Genomic DNA, 19544 nt, shown 5'->3' with positions numbered 1-19544 from the left:
CCTCCTCCTCCTCCTCCTCCTCCTCCTCCTGCACCTCCCACTCCATTCCCTTCTAGCACTGTTGATGTCACCTAGTTGGGTCACGAAATGTCTGCAAGAAAACCACCAAGCTCAGAGAGCACCAAGGACCCAGAGTCGTCGTTCCTCCTCCTCCTCCTCCTCCTCCTCCTCCTCCTCCTCCTCCTCCTCCTCCACCTCCGCACTCCATTCCCTTCTAGCACTGTTGATGTCACCTAGTTGGGTCACGAAATGTCTGCAAGAAAACCACCAAGCTCAGAGAGCACCAAGGACCTCAGAGTCGTCGTCGTCCTCCTCCTCCTCCTCCTCTTCCTCTACAGCACTGATGATGTTCCCTAGTTGGGTCATGAAATGTCTGCAAGAAAACCACCAAGCTCAGAGAGCACCAAGGACCCCATAGAGAGGACTGTATCCAATCCCTCAAATCGGAGCGCTATCAGCAGCTCTGCGTGGCGTTGGTCATTTCGGTCATCTGAAGGACCTCGTTCTCCACTAAAGTCTGTCCTCCTTCTCCGTTGAGCTGCCTCATCCTCAGGTTGATTGACCCATAGGTCTTCCGGGGCCCTCTGGACACTGGGAATGTCCTCCTCCGATACAGCTCCCCTTTACACATGGAGACCATCAAGAGCACGGAGAGGAGCATCCCGCCCAAAGTCAACATGACCAAGCCGGCGATGATGCACTTGTCCAAATGGGAGCTGAGGTGGGCATAGTACATCTCCAGTCTCTCCATCTCCCGGGCAGACACCGTGTCTGGGTTCACCCGAGCCTCACGCGGGATGCTGTAAGCCACGATCACCAGCAAAATCCCGCCCACCAGGAACACCAGGGCCAAAATGAAGCCGTAGTCCACCGAGTTCCCGGTTGGGTCTGACAATGGGGTATCCTCCGACCTCGGAGAAAGGTCATCGGCGGGAGGGGCTGGATGTTCCTTGGCGTTCCCCGGTCCTTTCTGGAAAGACGTTTCCTCTTCCTCTTCCTCTTCCTCCCTCTGGTAAGAGGCATTCTCAATGCCTGGCCCGGCAGCTGTCCGTGGTGCTGAAGGCTTCCCTGGCCTCGCTCTCTGGCTGGACCCCAGATGACTCTCCAAGACCGTCAATTCCAGAGGACTAGTGGACGCCATTGGGATGAGGTCTCCTTGGTCATCCCCCTTAGTACTTCACCTGCAGGTACATAAAAAAAAACACAGGCATCAAACGGATGAGGACACGGGACCTCGTGCGGACGTGAACTCTTTCAACTTCTTCCTTCAAGATGACTCTTATAGGGCATGGCATGCAAAAAAACAACTAGACCCAAGGACAATTTTTTCCCCATGTCATCCCTCTGCTAAGCAACTAAATGCCACTACATTTTTATGCCCTGGGATGTCAAACCACCTATTGCAGGACTGTATCTGGACAGCCATTTGTCTGAAATGGTGTAGGGTTCCTGCCTGAGCAGGGGGTTGGACTCGATGACCTCCAAGGTCCCTTCCAACTTCTTCTTCTTCTTCTTCTTCTTCTTCTTCTTCTTCTTCTTCTTCTTCTTCTTCTTCTTCTTCTTCTTCTTCTTCTTCTTCTTCTTCTTCTTCTTCTTCTTCTTCTTCTTCTTCTTCTTCTTCTTCTTCTTCTTTTCTTCTTTTTCTTCTTCTTCCCCTTCCCCTTCCCCTTCCCCTTCCCCTTCTTCTTCTTCTTCTTATTATTATTATTATTATTATTATTATTATTATTATTATTATTATCTTTCCTATTACCTATTCCTTTAACATCTTATGACTTTAACTTATTTGTATCTTATGAATGGAATGGAATGGAATAGAATAGAATAGAATAGAATAGAATAGAATAGAATAGAATAGAATAGAATAGAATAGAGCTGGAAGGGAACCTTGGAGGTCTTCTAGTCCAACCCCCTGTTCAAGCAGGAGATTCTATACCATTTCATATAGGTGATAGTCTCTTAAAAACTTCCAGTGATGCAGCACCCACAACTTCTGGAAGCAGGTAGTTCCACTGGTTAATTGTTCTAACTGTCAGGAAATTTCTCCAGGAATTTCTCCTTAGGCTTCTCTCCTTGACCAGTTTCCATCCATTGCTTCTTGTCTTCCCTTCAGGGGCTTTGGAGAATAGCTTGACTCCCTCTTCTTTGGGGCAGCCCCTGAGATACTGGAATTCTGCTATCATGTCCCCCCTTGTCCTTCTCTTCATTAAACTAGACATACCCAATTCCAGCCACCGTTCCTTATATGCTTTATCGTCCAGTCCCCTGATCATCTTTGTTGCTCTTCTCTGCACTCTTTTTAGAGTCTCAGCATTTTTTATACATCGTGGTGACCAAAACTGGATGCAGAATTCCAGGTGTGGCCTTACCAAGGCCTTGTAAATTGGTATTAACACTTGGCGTGATCTTGATTCTATCCCTCTGTTGATGCAGCCTAGCTTTGCCCTATTTTACGAACTTTCTTGCCGTATTGTTGTTCAGTGAATCACAGTTACAGCTGTTGAGCTGGGTACCACCTATACCGGTGATGGCGAACCTTTTAGCGACCGAGTGCCCAAACTGCAACCCAAAACCCACATGTATCATCAGGTGCCGGGTGGGCGTGGCCCATTGGGTGGGCATGGCTGATTGGGTGGGCATGGCTGCGGTGGTAACGGCAGACTGGGTGGGGCTAAAAAGTTCAATCAATCAATTCCAACTTTGCAAGATCTTTTTCCCCGTGAGAAGTTGAAATTGATTGATTGATTGAAACTTTTTTTTTTTTTTGCACACGGTGGCGGAGGCCTCAAGCGAAAAGGTTTTATACAACCCAGCTGAAGGCCTAGGAGTGAGGCGACGGCACGCGTGCCTACAGAGAGGGCTCTGAGTGCCGCCTCTGGCACCCGTGCCATAGGTTCGCCACCATGGACCTACGCTGTACCTGTGCATTTGATTTTTCATACGCCGTAACACCTTACCAATGACCTGGGTTTGCCCAGCCTATTCCCCTTGGCTGCTGAATCAACCCATTTTCTTGCTTTACACCAAATTCTGAAATTTTGAACCATCCAAATGGCATAAGCTATAAACAGCTGAAAGTAAGGATAAATAAAACCCTTTCTAAATGCTTAAGGGCTCTGGTGAAGCATCGTCTGCCAACATACCCAGGGATACAGAGAAAGCCCCATAAATGTAATTTTATTTTATTTTATATTATTTATTTATTTATTTCCATCCTACCCTTATTATTTTTATAAATAACTCAAGGTGGTGAACGTATCCAACACACTTTCCTCCTCCTCTTTTCCCAACAACAACTCTGTGAGGTAGGTTGGGCTGAGAGAGAGGGATTGGCCTATGGTCACTCAGCCGGCTTTCATGCCTAAGGCAGGACTAGAACTCACCGTCTCCTAGTGACTGGCCCAAAGTCACCCAGCTGACTTTCACACCTAAGGCGGAACTAGAACTCACCATCTCCTGGGGATTGGCCTATGGTCACTCAGCCGGCTTTCATGCCTAAGGCAGGACTAGAACTCACCGTCTCCTAGTGACTGGCCCAAAGTCACCCAGCTGACTTTCACACCTAAGGCGGAACTAGAACTCACCATCTCCTGGGGATTGGCCTATGGTCACTCAGCCAGCTTTCATGCCTAAGGCAGGACTAGAACTTGCTGTCTCCTAGTGACTGGCCCAAAGTCACCCAGCTGACTTTCAAACTTAAGGTGGAACTAGAACTCACCATCTCCTGGAGATTGGCCCAAAGTCACTCAGCCAGCTTTCATGCCTAAGGCAGGACTAGAACTCACCATCTCCTGGGGATTGGCCCAAAGTCACTCAGCCAGCTTTCATGCCTAAGGCAGGACTAGAACTCACCATCTCCTGGTGATTGGCCCAAAGTCACCCAGACGGCTTTCATGCCTAAGGCAGGACTAGAACCCACCGTCTCCTAGTGACTGGCCCAAAGTCACCCAGCTGACTTTCAAACTTAAAGTGGGACTAGAACTCACCATCTCCTGGGGATTGGCCCAAAGTCACCCAGCCAGCTTTCATGCCTAAGGCAGGACTAGAACTCACCATCTCCTGGGGATTGGCCCAAAGTCACCCAGCTGACTTTCAATCTCACCTGGTAATTATCCCTCACTTTCTAGCCTGCTGCCATAACTACTAGTCCAGACTGCTTCTAAATACTTAGAGGGAATTTGAAATCACGATGAAATCTGCCATCCATACAGAAGTGTGCCTCTCTCTTCCCCTCTCTCTCTGCTCTGCTGGAATCCTATATTAACCAACTAATCTAGGATTAGGCGCCAATCCCATAAGGAGGAGCCTGATCAGCTTTGGCTTGCACTGGACCCGGCTTAAATTGGTCGGAGAAGCTAGCTAAACCATCAAAACGACTAAAGGCGGATCTCCTTAACCAGCCTAGCCTGTTGTGTGAATGCAGCTCTTTTGGGCTGGCAAGTCTCTGGGATTGAGGACAGCCCTTGCCTGCCTTGGACCTGCTCGTCCCCCCTTTCTCAAACCCACCAAACGCCCCCCCCCAGCCACCACCATTCCCCCCCCCCCAGCCAGCCCAACAAGCCTTCCCTCCGAGCCCCTCCGGGAAGCGCCTATCTCTGCCTTGGCTCTCTGGGACAGGGAAGGGACAGCTCCGACCTTCTGCAGCAGCAGCAGCAGCAGCCGGGAAGGCGCGGCGGAGGACCTGCCCGAAGGGAACGCTTTCAAACGACGCGGTTTTCCCGAGGGTCGATAGGCGGGAAGTGGGAGGGGGGGGGCTCCACCGGCACAGTCCGAGCGCTTTCCCTTCTCCGCAGTGGAACCGTTCCGGTGCTCCTTGCTGTAGACCCCACCCCACCTCCCCCACCCCGCTAACCTAGCCCGTCTAGATGGATGGTGCCGGCTGGGAACGATGGGGAAGAGAGTCCCTTTCCCCCCCCCCTGCAGAATTCCAGCCCGGCCTGTCTTCCCGAACATCCCAACCGACTGGGGGGGGGGGTCGTCGCCTTTCCACCGCCCAGGCTGCTGCCTTCCTACGTGCCCTCCAGCAACTAGCTCTCGGCTCCCCTCCTACCTGTCCTTGCCCGGCCCGCCTGCCCACCTGCCTCGGGGCGCATGCTGCCTGGCCGGGCTCCTCCAGCGGGGTCTTCTCCTCCCGGCTGGCGAAGCTCGCTTGGGCGCACGACCATGGAGGCGAGAGTCTGCCGGGAGGATCGAGGCCGAGCCGGGCAGCGACGAGACGGGCTGCTGCTTCGGGGAGAGGGATTGTTGAGGGGCGGGGGGGGGGAAGCTGGCGAGGCCGGGCTCACCGCAGTCCCCGCGGCGCCCCCCGGCGGCGGCTGGCGGCGCTGCGGGTCGCGCAAGGCGGGGCTGGCGGTCGCTGTCCGTTCAGCACCACGGCGCTGCCCGCTTTCCCCCACTCCGTCGTTCGTCCCGCGAGCCTCCTGCCTGTTTTCTCTCCCCCCCCCCCACGCCGACCCCCCCCCACGTGCGATGGAGATCCAGATCCTGCGTCAGGCCCGGCGGGAAGAGGGAAAGGGCGGCGTGGGGCTGCTAGGAAACGCAGCCAAAGCACCTGCTGCTCCGACTGACAGCTGCGTCTTCCTATCTCCCCCCACCCATCCCAGGAGCCCTCGGGGGGGGGGAGTCTCTCTTCCTGGCAGGAGAGGGGAGGGAGGAGTTGCTTGTTGCGGCGGCCTGAGCCGGCCTTCCGGGAATCGCCTGGCAAGGAAAGAAGGGAGGGAGGGAGGGAGGGAGGGAAGGGGCACCCCTTACCTCCGCCGGGGTGAGGGTTGGCGCAGGCGAAGGCGGATCGCCTCCGATCCCCACCACCACCACCTCCGTCCCCACTCCCCAACCAAGCAGAAGGAAGGGAAAGGGATCGCTAACCCACCCAACCCCCCAAACATCAGCTACCGTCTGGCTGGACGCCAGCCCATGATGGAGAAGAGATAGCTGGGAAGACCCCGGAGGGTCCTCGTAACCCGTGGCGGACAAGGAGGGCGGGAGGGGGGTGGGCTTATCAAAGTGTGACAATTGTCGGGCCTCTTTAGAGGGATGGCGGGGGGGGGGGAATGGTGTGATGGCGGCTACAGCTGGTTCAGAGTGCAATCTCTCTCCCATGGGGTCAACAGCATCCGAGTCTTCCTTCTTCGGCGGAACCCAACACAAATGCAACCAACCAACCAGCCAATAAATAAATACATTCTCCGTCTTGTTTATTGGCTGGCCGGCGGGTTGGTTACTTTCTTGTATGGTGTTGGTATAAGGTTTGTTTGTTATATTTTAATTTTACCTGTTTCTTTTGATTTAGATCAGGGGTGTCAAACTCAATTTCATTGAGGGTCGCATCAGCATTGTGGTTGCCCTGGGGGGGGGTGGCCAGGGTGGGTGCAGCCTACTGGGTGGGCATGGATGAAGTGGGTGTGGTCTACTGGGTGGGCATGGCCAGCTCTACATCGTTCGCGTCAAGGGTGCCTGTGGGGGCCTGGGCAGGAGTGGGACAGATCTGAGGGTCTCCGGCAGAAGGGGGGGGGGACCAAGGCAAGCGCCAAGGCATGGTCCATTTCTTCATTCCTCACAAAGGGTGACACCTCCCCAGCATGCACCCAGGGCACGGGGCCAACACGGCAGGGGCTGGTTTCTCGCTGTTTCCGGACGGCTTTGTGGAATTAAGACTGAATGCGTTTCAGCATAGATGGCCACCACAAAATTGTACATTGGCTCCCGGCCGGTCTGGGCCAGGGCCAAGGCAGTGGAGGCCGTTCCCTCACTGTTTCCAGGATGGATTCATGGGCCACATGAAACTACATCGCGGGCCGCATCCGGCCTCCAGGCCTTGTGTTTGACATGTCTGTTATAGGCAATCAATGTCCTAATTAGTTTTCCCCAATTTCTAGTTTCCCCCGGGCCTTGTGTTTGACTTTACATTGTAAGTCACTCAAGGTAGCGAAGATACTTTGCACTCCATCCTCCCCTTCTTGTCCCCATAACAACAACCCTATTTGATGGGTTGGGCCAGGGTTTCGGCCGGACTTCAACTCCTAGGATTCCGCAGCCAGCATGGTCAAGGTTACAAATGCTGGGCTGGGCTGAGGAAGAAGGACTGGCCCAAAGACACCCATCCCATTTTTGTGCCTAAGGTGGGACTAGAACTCACCGTCTCCTGGTGATTGTCCCAAAGTCACCCAGCTATCTTGATGATGATGAATAGAATAGAGCTGGAAGGGACCTTGGAGGTCTTCTAGTCCAGCCCCTCCTCCCCCCACTCAAGCAGGAGAACCTATGCCATTTCAGAGAAGTGGCTGTCCAGTCTTTTCTTAAAAACTTCCTGTGATGGAGCGCCCGCAATTTCTGGTGGCAAGCTGTTCCACTGATTGATTGTCCTCACTGTTAGGAAGTTTCTCCTTAATTCCAGGTTGCTTCTCTCCTTGATCAGTTTCCATCCATTGTTTCTCCTCCTTCCCTCTGGTATTTTGGTGAACAACCTGACCCCCTGTGTCTTTTGGCAGCGCCTCAGATACTGGAATACTGCTATCATGTTGCGCCTGTTTCTTCTTTTCTTTAGACTAGCGTAACCCAAATCTTGCATACGTTTTTTAATGCCTACGGCAGGACAAGAACTCACCATCTCCTGATGATTGGCCAGAGACACCCAGCAGGCCTTCATTCCTCAGGCAGGACTAGAACTCACCGTCTCCTGGTGATTGGCTCAAAGTCACCCAGCCAGCTTTCGTGCCTAAGGCAGGACTAGAACTCACAGTCTCCTGATGATTGGTCCAAAGTCACCCAGCCAGCTTTCATGCCTAAGGCAGGTCTAGAACTCACCACCTCCTGGGGATTGGCCCAAGGTCACAAGTCAGTTTTCATGCCCGAGGCGGGACTAGAACTCACTGTCTCCTGGTGATTGGCCCAAAGTCACTCAACTGGCTTTCATGCACAAGGCAGGACTAGAACTCACAGTCTCCTGATGATTGGTCCAAAGTCACCCAGCCGGCTTTCATGGTTAAGGTGGGACTAGAACTCACCATCTCCTGGCGATTGGCCCAAGGTCACTTAGCCAGCTTCCATGCCTAAAGCAGGACTAGAACTTACCATCTTCTGGTGTTTGGTCCATCTTAGACGTGAAAGCCAACTGAATGACTTTGAGCCAATCTCACCTCATAGGGTTGTTGCTGGGAAAACTGGAGGAGGAAGGACTATTAGATATGCTACTGAAGCAGGATAAAGTAATCTAAAACTAATGCAAATAAATAGGTAAGAAATAAAACAAAACAAATAGGCGAAGAGATATTAGTAGTAATGGAGCCACCTCACCAGTTCAACTGTCCCCTAGTGCAGGGGGTAGGCAACCTCGGCTCTTTTATGACTCGTGGACTTCAACTCCCAGCTATGCTGGCTCAGGAATTCTGGGAGTTGAAGTCCACAAGTCATAAAAGAGCTGAGGTTGCCTACCCCTGCCCTAGTGTCTGTAGATCTGCTGGTATAACCATGTCTGAAGGGGTTGTTGGGTCCTTTCCTGAGAGAATGCTTGAAACACCCAGGACTGTTCTGTGCTCTCCAAGGTCCTGAACACTCTTTGCATTGCCCCCCCCCCAAATCCCTTTTCAACTTGACTCCATCTGGTTTGACATGGGATATGAAAGACAAACATTAGAGTCCAATTCCTCCAGGCTGGTAGCCAAGACCAGAAGGCTATAGCATAGCTTGACAGGTCAAATGTAATTATAATTACAACCATTATTATGAAGGCAACCAGCCAGTCTCTTACCTTCAGTATATCCTAGGGGAAAATAGTTTTGCACAACCTTGCTGTTCTTCAGTGAATCGGAGACATAGAGTAGCCACTCCCTAGAATCTCCTAGGCCAGGGGTGGGGAACCTTGGCTCTTTTATGACTCGTGGACTTCAACTCCCAGAATTCCTGGGCCAGCATGGGGGAACTATGGCCCCTTCGTGGCTTATGGACTTCAACTCCCAGAATTCCTGAGCCAGCATGGAGGATCTATGGCCCCCTCATGACTCGGGGACTTCAACTCCCAGAATTCCTGAGCCAGCATGAGGTACTATGGCACCCCCATAACTCGTGGACTTCAATTCCCAGAATTCCTGAGCCAGCATGGGGGAACTATGACTCCTTTGTGGCTTGTGGACTTCAACTCCCAGAATTCCTGGGCTAGCTCAGGAATTCTGGGTGTTGAAGTCCACAAGACATAAAAGAGCCAAGGTTCCCCACCCCGGGCCTAGGCTATATCTCTTAGTATTGGAAAGGCATAGAAGGGAATGGTATTTGCAGGGAGGAGGAGGAGGAGGAGGAGGAGGAGGAGGAGGAGGAGGAGGAGGAGGAGGAGGACGAGGAGGAGGACGAGGAGGAGGACGAGGAGGAGGAGAAGAAGAAGAAGAAGAAGAAGAAGAAGAAGAAGAAGAAGAAGAAGAAGAAGAAGAAGAAGAAGAAGAAGAAGAAGAAGAAGAAGAAGAAGAAGAAGAAGAAGAAGAAGAAGAATTGTGGAGTCCCTGGTGCTCTTTCTGCTTGGTGGTTTGCTTGCAGACATTTCACTACCCAGCTAGGGAACATCATCAGTTCTAGAAAGGAGTGGGATTTGTAGAGAGGAGGAGAAGGACGACGACGACAACGATTGTGGGGGTCCTTGGTGCTAATAAGAGGATCTTATTAGCTTTCTCCAAGAAACCATGAGTGGATTCCAGAGAGTTCTGGGAAATTTTCTGGCTGGAACAGGTGACTCTCCTGTTAAAGATTTAGCAGCCTTGTGAGAGTCAGAGAAGATCAGAGACATTGACATGATCCCTCTTGAATGTTTCCTCCTAAGTGCAGAGCTCATAAAGGCTTTGGTCCATTTCTCAGCTCAGGTCATTGGAACATGGTGGAAAACGTTTAGGAAAAGGGAAGATGAAAACTCATCTCGCTTATTACTGAAGCTACCTCGCAGCAGAGACAGATGAATCAACACATCCTCCGCCATTATGTTCTTGATATTATATTATATAATATATTATTATATTCGGTGTATGCATAATTTTATTTATTTATTTATTTGTCATGTTTAAGCAGTGTGTATTGGATGTGATTACCTTTTGAGAGCTGAATGCAAAGAAATCTCATTTTAATATATGCTGATTAGCGTACATTTAGACAATAAAGATATTATTGTATTGTATTGTATTGTGTTGTGTTCTATTCTATTCTATTCTTCTCTGCTCTATTCTATATTCTTCTACTCTACTCTATTCTATTCTTCTATTCTACTCTATTCTATTCTTCTACTCTATTCTATTCTATTCTTCTACTCTACTATATTCTTCTACTCTACTGTATTCTATTCTATTCTTCTACTCTACTCTACTCTATTCTTCTACTCTATTCTATTCTATTCTTCTACTCTACTCTACTCTACTCTATATTCTTCTACTCTATTCTATTCTATTCTTCTACTCTACTCTACTCTACTCTACTCTGCTCTGCTCTATTTTATTCTTCTACTCTACTCTTCTCTACTCTATGGCAACGCAGTAGAAACTGGAAGAGAAGTAGAAGAGACTGGACAGCCATTTGTCCAGACTGATGTAGGGTGTATGCTTGAGCAGAGGGTTGGGCTAGAAGACCTCCAAGGTCCCTTCCATCTCTGTGGTTCTGTTATTCCCGGTGTCTTACCCTGGCGAGGAGGGAGCAGCAGCTACAGCTTCACCCAACTCCAAGCAAAGACCCTCTCTTTTGTGGAGACCGGGCTGAAGGGGCTGAGGAGAGGGAGAAGGGGAGAGAGAGAGAGCTACCCACAGCGACCCTCCCACCCAGCCTGGCACAGAGGCAAAGGCAGATGCCCAGCGGCGTGCCTTCTGCTGCCTCTACACGGCGGCAGCCTGCGGGAGGGAAGGGTTGCGTAGCTGCTTGCACAGGGTTCGGATCAAGAGGAGGAGGAGGAGGAGGAGGAGGGAGCTGTGGTGGAAGACAGGCATCAGCTGGCACATCTCCAAGGCCTATCTGACACGCACACAGCTGGAGGGATGCTCCCCAAGGGCGGTGCGCAGCTGGCTGGAGAGCCCGAACTGAGGATTGAAAGCGCCCTGGCATGGCTGCGGAGCGAGCTGGTAAGTCCATCCTCCTCTCCTTTTCACGCTGGGTCTTCCCAGGTACACGGAGATGGGGGGGGGGAACCCTTGTCCTTCCCACCCAGCAGGGCCGCTGCCCCTGGCGCCGCCCCTGGCGCTCCCCAGGCCACAGGCAGGGATGGGCAGGCGCAGCTGCTCCACAGGTGGCAGGATGGGAAACGCCTCACCTGGGGAAGGTCTGGCCCTCTGGGGTCGGCTGGCTGGCGGGGTTCAAGGAGGGCATGGTCACACGCAAGGGGTGAATCCATCCCCCCCCTCTTCTTTTTTCCAGGGCCCTTGGTTGCTCCTGGCAACAGGGGTTTTCTCTCAAAGGGATGGATCCCTGATCTAGCACTGTAATGAAGGGATCAAGTTATCATAAGGATTTCCTCCCTCCCTTCCTTCTCTTCTTCTTTCCTTCCTTCCTTCCTGCTTCCCTTCCTTCCTTCCTTTTCTTTCCTTCCTTCCGTCCTTCCTCCCTTCTTCCTTCTCTTCTTCTTTCCTTCCTTCCTTCCTTCCTGCCTGCCTCCCTCCCTTCCTTTCCTTTCCTTTCCTTTCCTTCCTTCCTTCCCTTCTTCCTTTTCTTCTTTCCTTCCTTCCTTCCTGCTTCCCTTCCTTCCTTCCTTTTCTTTCCTTCCTTCCTTCCGTCCTTCCTCCCTTCTTCCTTCTCTTCTTCTTTCCTTCCTTCCTTCCTGCCTGCCTCCCTCCCTCCCTTCCTTTCCTTTCCTTTCCTTTCCTTCCTTCCTTCCCTTCTTCCTTTTCTTCTTTCCTTCCTTCCTTCCTTCCTGCCTTCCTCCCTCCCTTCCTTTCCTTTCCTTTCCTTCCTTCCTTCCCTTCTTCCTTTTCTTCTTTCCTTCCTTCCTTCCTTCCTGCCTTCCTCCCTCCCTTCCTTTCCTTTCCTTTCCTTCCTTTCTTCCTTCCTTCCGTCCTCCCTCCCTTCTTCCTTGTCTTCTTCTTTCCTTCCTTCCTTCCTTCCTTCCTTCCTTCCTTCCTTCCTTCCTGCCTCCCTCCCTCCCTTCCTTTCCTTTCCTTTCCTTCCTTTCTTCCGTCCGTCCTTCCTTCCTTCCTTCCTTTTCTTCCTTCCGTCCTCCCTCCCTCCCTCTCTTCCTGCCTTTCCTTCCTTCCCTTCCTCTTTTCCTTCCTTCCTTGCTTCCCTCCTTCCCTCCCTCCCTCCCTTTCTTTTCCTTCCTTCCTTTCCCTCTCTATCCCTTCCTTTCCTTCCTCCCTGCCACAAAAAAGACGTTGAGAGTTTGGAAAAAATCCAGAGAAGAGCAACTAAGATGGTCAAAGGCCCGGAGGCTAAAACATACGAAGAACGGCTGCAGGACTTGGGTTTGGCTGGTCTAAAGAAAAGAAGAAATAGGGGAGACAGGATAGCAGCATTCCAGTATCTGAGGGGCTGCCCCAAAGAAGAGGGGGTCACATTATTCTCCAAAGCACCAGAGGGAAGGACGAGAAACAACGGTTGGAAACTGATCAAGGAGAGAAACAACCTGGAATTAAGGAGAAACTTCCTGACAGCGAGGACAATTAACCAGTGGAACAGCTTGCCACCAGACATTGTAGGTGCTTCATCAGTGGAGATTTTAAAGAAGAGACTGGACAGTTACCTGTCTGAGATGGTATAGGTTCTCCTGCTTCAGCAGGAGGCTGGACTGGAAGACCTTCAAGATCCCTTCCAGCTCTATTTCTATATTCTATTCTATTCTATTCTATTCTATTCTATTCTATTCTATTCTATTCTATTCTATTCTATTCTATTCTATTCTATTAAAAGGAAGTTATTCCTGAGTCCCCCAAAAGTGACTTCCTTTTATCCATCCATCCAATTTCTCCTTCCTACCTTCCCCATTCTCCTTCCTTCCTTCCTTCTCCATTCTCCTTCCTTCCATCCAATTTCTCCTCCCTCCCTCCCTCCTTCCCTCCCTTTCTTTTTTTCCTTCCTTCCTTCCTTCCTTCCTTCCTTCCTTCCTTCCTTCCTTCCTTCCTTTCCCATTCTCTTTCTTTCTATCCATCCATCCAATTTCTCCTCCCTCCCTCCCGCCCACTCACCTCCTTCCTTCCTTCCTTCCTTCCTTCCTTCCTTCCTTCCTTCCTTCCTTCCTCCTTCCTTCCCCATTCTCCTTCTTTCTATCCATCCATCCAATTTCTCCTCCCTCCCTCCCGCCCTCCCACCTCCTTTCTTCCTTTCTTCCTTCCTTCCTTCCTTCCTCCCTCCCTCCCTCCCTCCCTCCCTCCTTCCATTTTAACCTGCTCTGAAAATTGTTTGAACATGCATGAGTTTTTTTCGTGCTGTAACCCCCCCATCACCACCACCTTTCCTTTCCTTTCCCTTTTCCTCCTAGTCAGTGGCATGGCAACATCAGCACCGCAGAGCTAATTGCTGTGGTTTCTCTTCTGAGAGGGCTGGGCGGTTTTCAGGATCACTCAGCTGCATGGGGGCTTTGAAGAGGGGGGGGGGAGAGTCTCCTTGTACAGAGACGCAACCTGCGGGGATCCTGCTGCGTGGACCCCCCTGCCTGATGTAGCTCTCATTCCTCTTGGAAGCTCAGGCAGCATCCAGCCAGGAAAGGGATCCAATGAAGCTGCTTGATCTATTTGCAAGCCAATATAATGGCAATGTACGGCTGTGAAAGCTGGACCATAAGAAAGGCTGAGTGCCAAAGAATGGAGGCCTTTGAACTCTGGTGCTGGAGAAGACTCCTGCGAGTCCCCTGGACTGCAAGGCGATCCAACCGGTCAGTCCTAGAAGAGATCAACCCCGACTGCTCTTTAGAAGGCCAGATCCTGAAGTGGAAACTCATGTACTTTGGCCACCTAATGAGAAGGAAGGACTCACTGGAGAAGAGCCTGATGCTGGGAAAGATTGAGGGCAAGAGAAGAAGGGGACGACAGAGAAGGAGGTGGCTGGATGGAGTCACTGAAGCAGCAGGTGTGAGCTTAAAGGGACTCCAGAAGATGGTAGAGGACAGGAAGGCCTGGAGGAACGTGGTCCAGGGGGTGGTGATGGGTTGGACACGACTTCGCAATTAACAACAACAATCCATATCTATCTATCTATCTATCTATCTATCTATCTATCTATCTATCTATCCATCCATCCATCCATCCATCCATCCATCCATCCATCCATCCACCTAATGAGAAGGAAGGACTCACTGGAGAAGAGCCTGATGCTGGGGAAGATGGAGGGCAAGAGAAGAAGGGGACGACAGAGAAGGAGGTGGCTGGATGGAGTCACTGAAGCAGGAGGCGTGAGCTTCAATGGACTCCAGAAGATGGTAGAGGACAGGAAGGCCTGGAGGAACGTTGTCCATGGGGTCGCGATGGGTCGGACACGACTTCGCAATTAACAACAACAACAACCATTTTTCACACTTACAGTTGTGGCCCAAACTGTGGAACCCTTTTGGGGAAAAGTGTATTTTTGAGGTTGGATGGCTAATAACGCCACTTTTTTGGGGGGGAGTATTACCACAAAATTGTATATCAATGGAAAAATAATTTAATCGAGCATGTAATGCAACATAGTTTGTTCCATTATCTGTACTGTATTCTATGAAACGTTATAGCCGAATAACAGGAAAAAGGAAGCACCACTTGCTCAGGTTGATCTCAGGGAGCTTTCCTTCATCCGATGGTAGCCAATGAGCCTGAGTATTTAGAGAGCTAATCAGATGTCATCTTGCTTTGGCCATAAGCCAATCAGATCACAGTAGGATCCTGATATTGAGGTCCTGTATTGAAGCTGAGAGGAGGACATTTGTCAGTGTGTTATGTGATCGCTATCGAGTGTGTTGGTTTTTTTTGTGTTCTTTCCTTTAGTGAGCTTGTAAAACGTAATAAAGTTAAAGTCACGGTGCAAAGAGTTGACTGGTCGTCCAGAAAGCGATGTAAAATAGAATTATTAAGTGAACGAGGCTACAGTTATAAAGAAATTAGAAGAAAAATGGGTGAAAACATAACCAAAGGGTGTTGTACTAGATGACTTCCAAGGTCCCTTCCAACTATTATTATTATTATTATTATTATTATTATTATTATTATTATTATTATTATTATTATTATTATTATTATGGCTCATCGCACAGTCAGCCAGATGTTCAGACTGGATTTGGCATTTTGTCTATCTATCGAGTCCTTACCCAGGACCTGGGATAGTCAGATGTGGATGTTTGATGATATTACAGATATCGTCGCAGGATGGAAGCAGTTCCTAGTAAGGCCGCCTTTTGCAATTGACTAATAGCTTATGGCAGAAAGTGAAGAGGAACTAAAGAGCCTCTTGATGCGGGTGAAGAAGGAGAGTGCAAAAGTTGGCTTGAAACTCAACATCAAGAAAACCAAAATCATGGCATCCGGCCCTCTCAATTCCTGGCAAATAGATGGGGAAGAAATGGAGGTAGTGACAGATTTTATTTTTCTGGGTTCAAAGATCACCTCAGATGGGGACTGCAGCCAAGAAATTAAAAGACGCTTGCTCCTGGGGAGGAAAGCTATGGCAAATCTAGACAGCATTCTAAAAAGCAGAGACATCACCCTGCCAACAAAAGTGCGTATAGTCCAGGCCATGGTTTTCCCAGTTGCAATGTATGGCTGTGAAAGTTGGACCATAAGAAAGGCTGAGCGCCAAAGAATTGAGGCCTTTGAACTATGGTGCTGGAGAAGACTCCTGCGAGTCCCTTGGACTGCAAGGCGTTCAAACCGGTCAGTCCTAGAAGAGATCAACCCCGACTGCTCTTTAGAAGGCCAGATCCTGAAGTTGAAACTCAAGTACTTTGGCCACCTAATGAGAAGGAAGGACTCACTGGAGAAGGGCCTAATACTGGGAAAGATTGAGGGCAATAGAAGAAGGGGACGACAGAGAATGAGATGGCTGGATGGAGTCACTGAAGCAGTATGCGTGAATTTAAATGGACTCCAGAAGATGGCAGAGGACAGGAAGACCTGGAGGAACGTTGTCCATGGGGTCGCGATGGGTCGGACACGACTTCGCAATTAACAACAACAACAATAGCTTATTATTATTATTATGGATCATCGCACAATCAGCCAGATGTTCAGACTGGATTTGGCATTTTATCTACCTATCGAGTCCTTTCCCAGGACCTGTGGATGTTTGATGGTATTGCAGATATCGTCACAGGATGCAAGCAGTTCCTAGTAAGGCCACCTTTTGCAATTGACTAATAGCGAATTTGTCAATGCCAATGGTGTTCAAGTGGTGCTCCAGTTGTTTTGGGATTGACTATTGGTACTACCCTTGCTTGCTTTTGCCACAGTCTTTCTATTTCTATTTGTAGGTCTTTGTATTTTGTTATCTTCTCCAGTTCTTTCTCGTCTATTCTGCTGTCTCCAGGCATTTTTATTATTATATTTATTATTATATATTATTATTATTATTATTATTTCTACTGTACACTTTCCCCAAAAGGTTTCCACCATTTTGGCCACTGCTCTACAACCTTTGCAGCATCCCCCCAGGGTCACGTGATCAAAATTCAGTCGCTCGGCCACTGACTCATATTTATGACAGTCGCAGTGTCCTGGGGCGACGCGATCCCCTTTTGCGACCTTCTGACAAGCAAAGTCAAGGGGGAAGCCCAGATTCATTTAACAACCCATGTTACTAACTCCCGGGACTTGCTGAACAATTGGGCCAAGAAAGGTTGTAAAATGGAGCCAAGCTTGCTTAAACAACCGCCTCACTTAGCAACAAAATTTTGGGTGCTCTCACGGTCGTAAGTCGAGGACTGCCTGTATAGAAGCCCACCTATTCTGTAGCCAAACAAAGGCTATTCCTAACATTCTTTAGCTCAGGGGTCTTCAGACTTGGCCCTTTTCTGACTGGTGGACTTCAACACCCAGAATTCCTCAGCCAGGCATGCCTGGCTGAGGAATTCTGGGAATTGAAATCCACCAGTCCTAAAAGGGCCCACTTTGAAGACCCCTGGTTTAGGACTACATACCTGTATTACATTCTTTATGGGGGGGAAAAAAGCAGAAATCTTATCCTTGTTCTACGTTTAGTGATAATTACCTCTCTTCCAGCTGCAGAGCCACAAAACAGCCCACAAAAATCTGAACCAGGCCTCTATCTGCTCTTTTTTTCCAGAATGTTCCTTCAAGATTTCCTCAAAATACTCATACCTGCCTTATATATTCTATAGAACAGGGGTCTTCCAACTTGGCCCTTTTATGACTGGTGGACTTCAGCTCCCAGAATTCCTCAGCCAGCATGACTCAGCTTGGAAATCTCTCCCTTTCCCCTCAGCATGGCTGGCTGAGGAATTCTGGGAGTTGAAGTCCACGAGTCATGAGGGGGTCCATCGTTCCCCCATGCTGGCTCAGGAATTCTGGGAGTTGAAGTTCATGGGTCATGAGGGGGCCATAGTTCCCCCATGCTGGCTCAGGAATTCTGGGAGTTGAAGTCCACAAGTCATGAGGGGCCATAATTCCCCCATGCTGGCTGAGGAATTCTGGGAGTTGAAGTCCACGAGTCATGAGGGGGGCCATCGTTCCCCCTTCTGGCTCAGGAATTCTGGGAGTTGAAGTCCACGAGTCATGAGGGGCCATAGTTCCCCCATGGTGGCTCAGGAATTCTGGGAGTTGAAGTCCATGGGTCATGAGGGGGCCATAGTTCCCCCATGCTGGCTCAGGAATTCTGGGAGTTGAAGTCCATGGGTCATGAGGGGGCCATAATTCCCCCATGCTGGCTCAGGAATTCTGGGAGTTGAAGTCCACAAGCCATGAAAGGGCCAAGTTTGAACACCTGCTGCTTTATCTGCCTTCACACATGCTGAACTAGTTCGTTTACAGGGCTGCCAGAGGCATCAAGAGTTAACAGAGCGATAATCTTGGTTGAAGACAATCCATTTCATTGATTTACGGATCCATATATTATGTGCACCAAGATAATAGACAGATTGCTGTGTGAATGCGCCCACTCTCTCCTTTGCTCCCTTTTTCAGCAGGAAATGCAGCTGCAGGACCAGCAACTCCTGGAGAAGCTGAAGAAACTGCACACCACGCTGTGGGAGCTGAAACTGGTCTGTGCAGACTGGGAGAGTGCCAATCCCAGCAGGAACGGGTTCGGGGCCAGAGCCCGCTCGAGTTCAGAAGACATGGGGGACGCCCTTCCACCTAGAAGGTCCCACAAAAGACGGGCAAGCCGGAGAAATTCTCTCCCGTGATCGGTATGGAACTCCTTGGCCTCTTAGGATGAATTTCAATTTCAACCAGACAAAGATCTGTTCCCGTTTTTCTCGCCCTCAGGAGCTCAAAGAAGGGTGGACTTCAACTCCCAGAATTCCTCAGCCAGCTATGCTCTGTGCCCCCTTGAAGATGGGTGGACTTCAACTCCCAGAATTCCTCAGTCAGCTAAGTCCACCCTTGAAGATGAATGGGCTTCAGCTCCCAGAATTCCTCAGTCAGCTATGCTCTGTGCCCCCTTGAAGATGGCTGGCCTTAAACTCCCAGAATTCCCCAGCCAGCCATGCATTGTGGCTACTTGAAGATGGGTGGACTTCAACTCCCAGAATTCCCCAGCCAGCCATGCATTGTGGCTACTTGAAGATGGGTGGACTTCAACTCCCAGAATTCCTCAGTCAGCTAAGTCCACCCTTGAAGATGAATGGGCTTCAGCTCCCAGAATTCCTCAGTCAGCTATGTTCTGTGCCCCCTTGAAGATGGCTGGCCTTAAACTCCCAGAATTCCCCAGCCAGCCATGCATTGTGGCTACTTGAAGATGGGTGGACTTCAACTCCCAGAATTCCCAAGCCAGCCATGCATTGTGGCTACTTGAAGATGGGTGGACTTCAACTCCCAGAATTCCCAAGCCAGCCATGCATTGTGGCTACTTGAAGATGAATGGGCTTCAGCTCCCAGAATTCCCCAGCCAGCCATGCATTGTGGCTACTTGAAGATGGGTGGACTTCAACTCCCAGAATTCCCCAGCCAACCAGTTATGGTTCCACACATCAGCAAATTCCCAAGGGAAAGAAACATGTTGTGCCTGCAAAGAAAAAAGAAACGTCAGATCCTGTGAGAAGGAATGAGCAGACTGGATGCAAAGGAAGAGTTTACACATTAGTAGTTTCTGCCGTCAGGATTCATTTGTTCGGCAAGTTGCCCTTCATTTTCCAAACAAAAGGCAGAAGAATTGGTTTTTCTCTTATATGTATGTATATGCATATGGACACATATCAGCACTAGCATCCCAGTATTTTATTTACAAAATAAACTTACTTGCCAATTTGATCTAGGCAAACTGCAATTTTAAACGTGTGAACCTGCAAATACCAAAGGGTGTGTGTGTATGTGTGTGTGTGTTTGTCTGTGTCTGTATGTCCTAACACAATTCCTAACACACAAGCTCCAATGTTTTTAAAAGATGGTTGTAATTCAAAAAAGGCGAAGGAAGGAAGGAAGGAAGGAAGGAAGGAAGGAAGGAAGGAAGGAAGGAAG

The 19544-nt window shown here is 49.8% G+C and overlaps 2 protein-coding genes across 4 annotated transcripts; one reads left to right on the top strand and one right to left on the bottom strand.

Annotated features, from left to right (window-relative positions):
* Positions 1 to 304: 304 nt before the first annotated feature.
* Positions 305 to 5434, bottom strand: TMEM74B (transmembrane protein 74B). 2 transcript variants are annotated; one of them, XM_039364762.1, is made up of 2 exons: positions 5051 to 5434; positions 305 to 1181 (listed from the first exon to the last, which is right to left on the bottom strand). In XM_039364762.1, exon 2 carries the CDS (start codon positions 1139 to 1141, stop codon positions 455 to 457), a length of 687 nt encoding a protein of 228 aa, XP_039220696.1. In that variant the 5' UTR covers positions 1142 to 1181; positions 5051 to 5434; the 3' UTR covers positions 305 to 454. The 2 variants fall into 2 exon arrangements, with proteins under 2 accessions (XP_039220696.1, XP_039220698.1); XM_039364764.1 differs by having other exon boundaries at positions 5078 to 5434.
* A 5221-nt stretch (positions 5435 to 10655) lies between these two features.
* CUNH20orf202 (chromosome unknown C20orf202 homolog) lies at positions 10656 to 19106 on the top strand. Of its 2 annotated transcripts, none has more exons than XR_005559317.1 (2): positions 10656 to 11078; positions 11371 to 11565. XR_005559317.1 is itself a non-coding variant. In XM_039364761.1 (2 exons), exons 1-2 carry the CDS (start codon positions 10995 to 10997, stop codon positions 18269 to 18271), a joined length of 306 nt encoding a protein of 101 aa, XP_039220695.1. In that variant the 5' UTR covers positions 10656 to 10994; the 3' UTR covers positions 18272 to 19106. The 2 variants fall into 2 exon arrangements, 1 of the variants encoding a protein (XP_039220695.1); XM_039364761.1 differs by lacking the exon at positions 11371 to 11565 and adding an exon at positions 18050 to 19106.
* The last annotated feature ends 438 nt before the right edge of the window (positions 19107 to 19544 follow it).

This window comes from Crotalus tigris, unplaced genomic scaffold, assembly GCF_016545835.1.
Source record: "Crotalus tigris isolate CLP2741 ecotype Arizona unplaced genomic scaffold, ASM1654583v1 scf7180000019844.519500, whole genome shotgun sequence".
Taxonomy (NCBI): Eukaryota; Metazoa; Chordata; class Lepidosauria; order Squamata; family Viperidae; genus Crotalus; species Crotalus tigris.
Note: the sequence above shows the minus strand (reverse complement) of the source record. Positions and strands in the feature narration are given on the sequence as shown.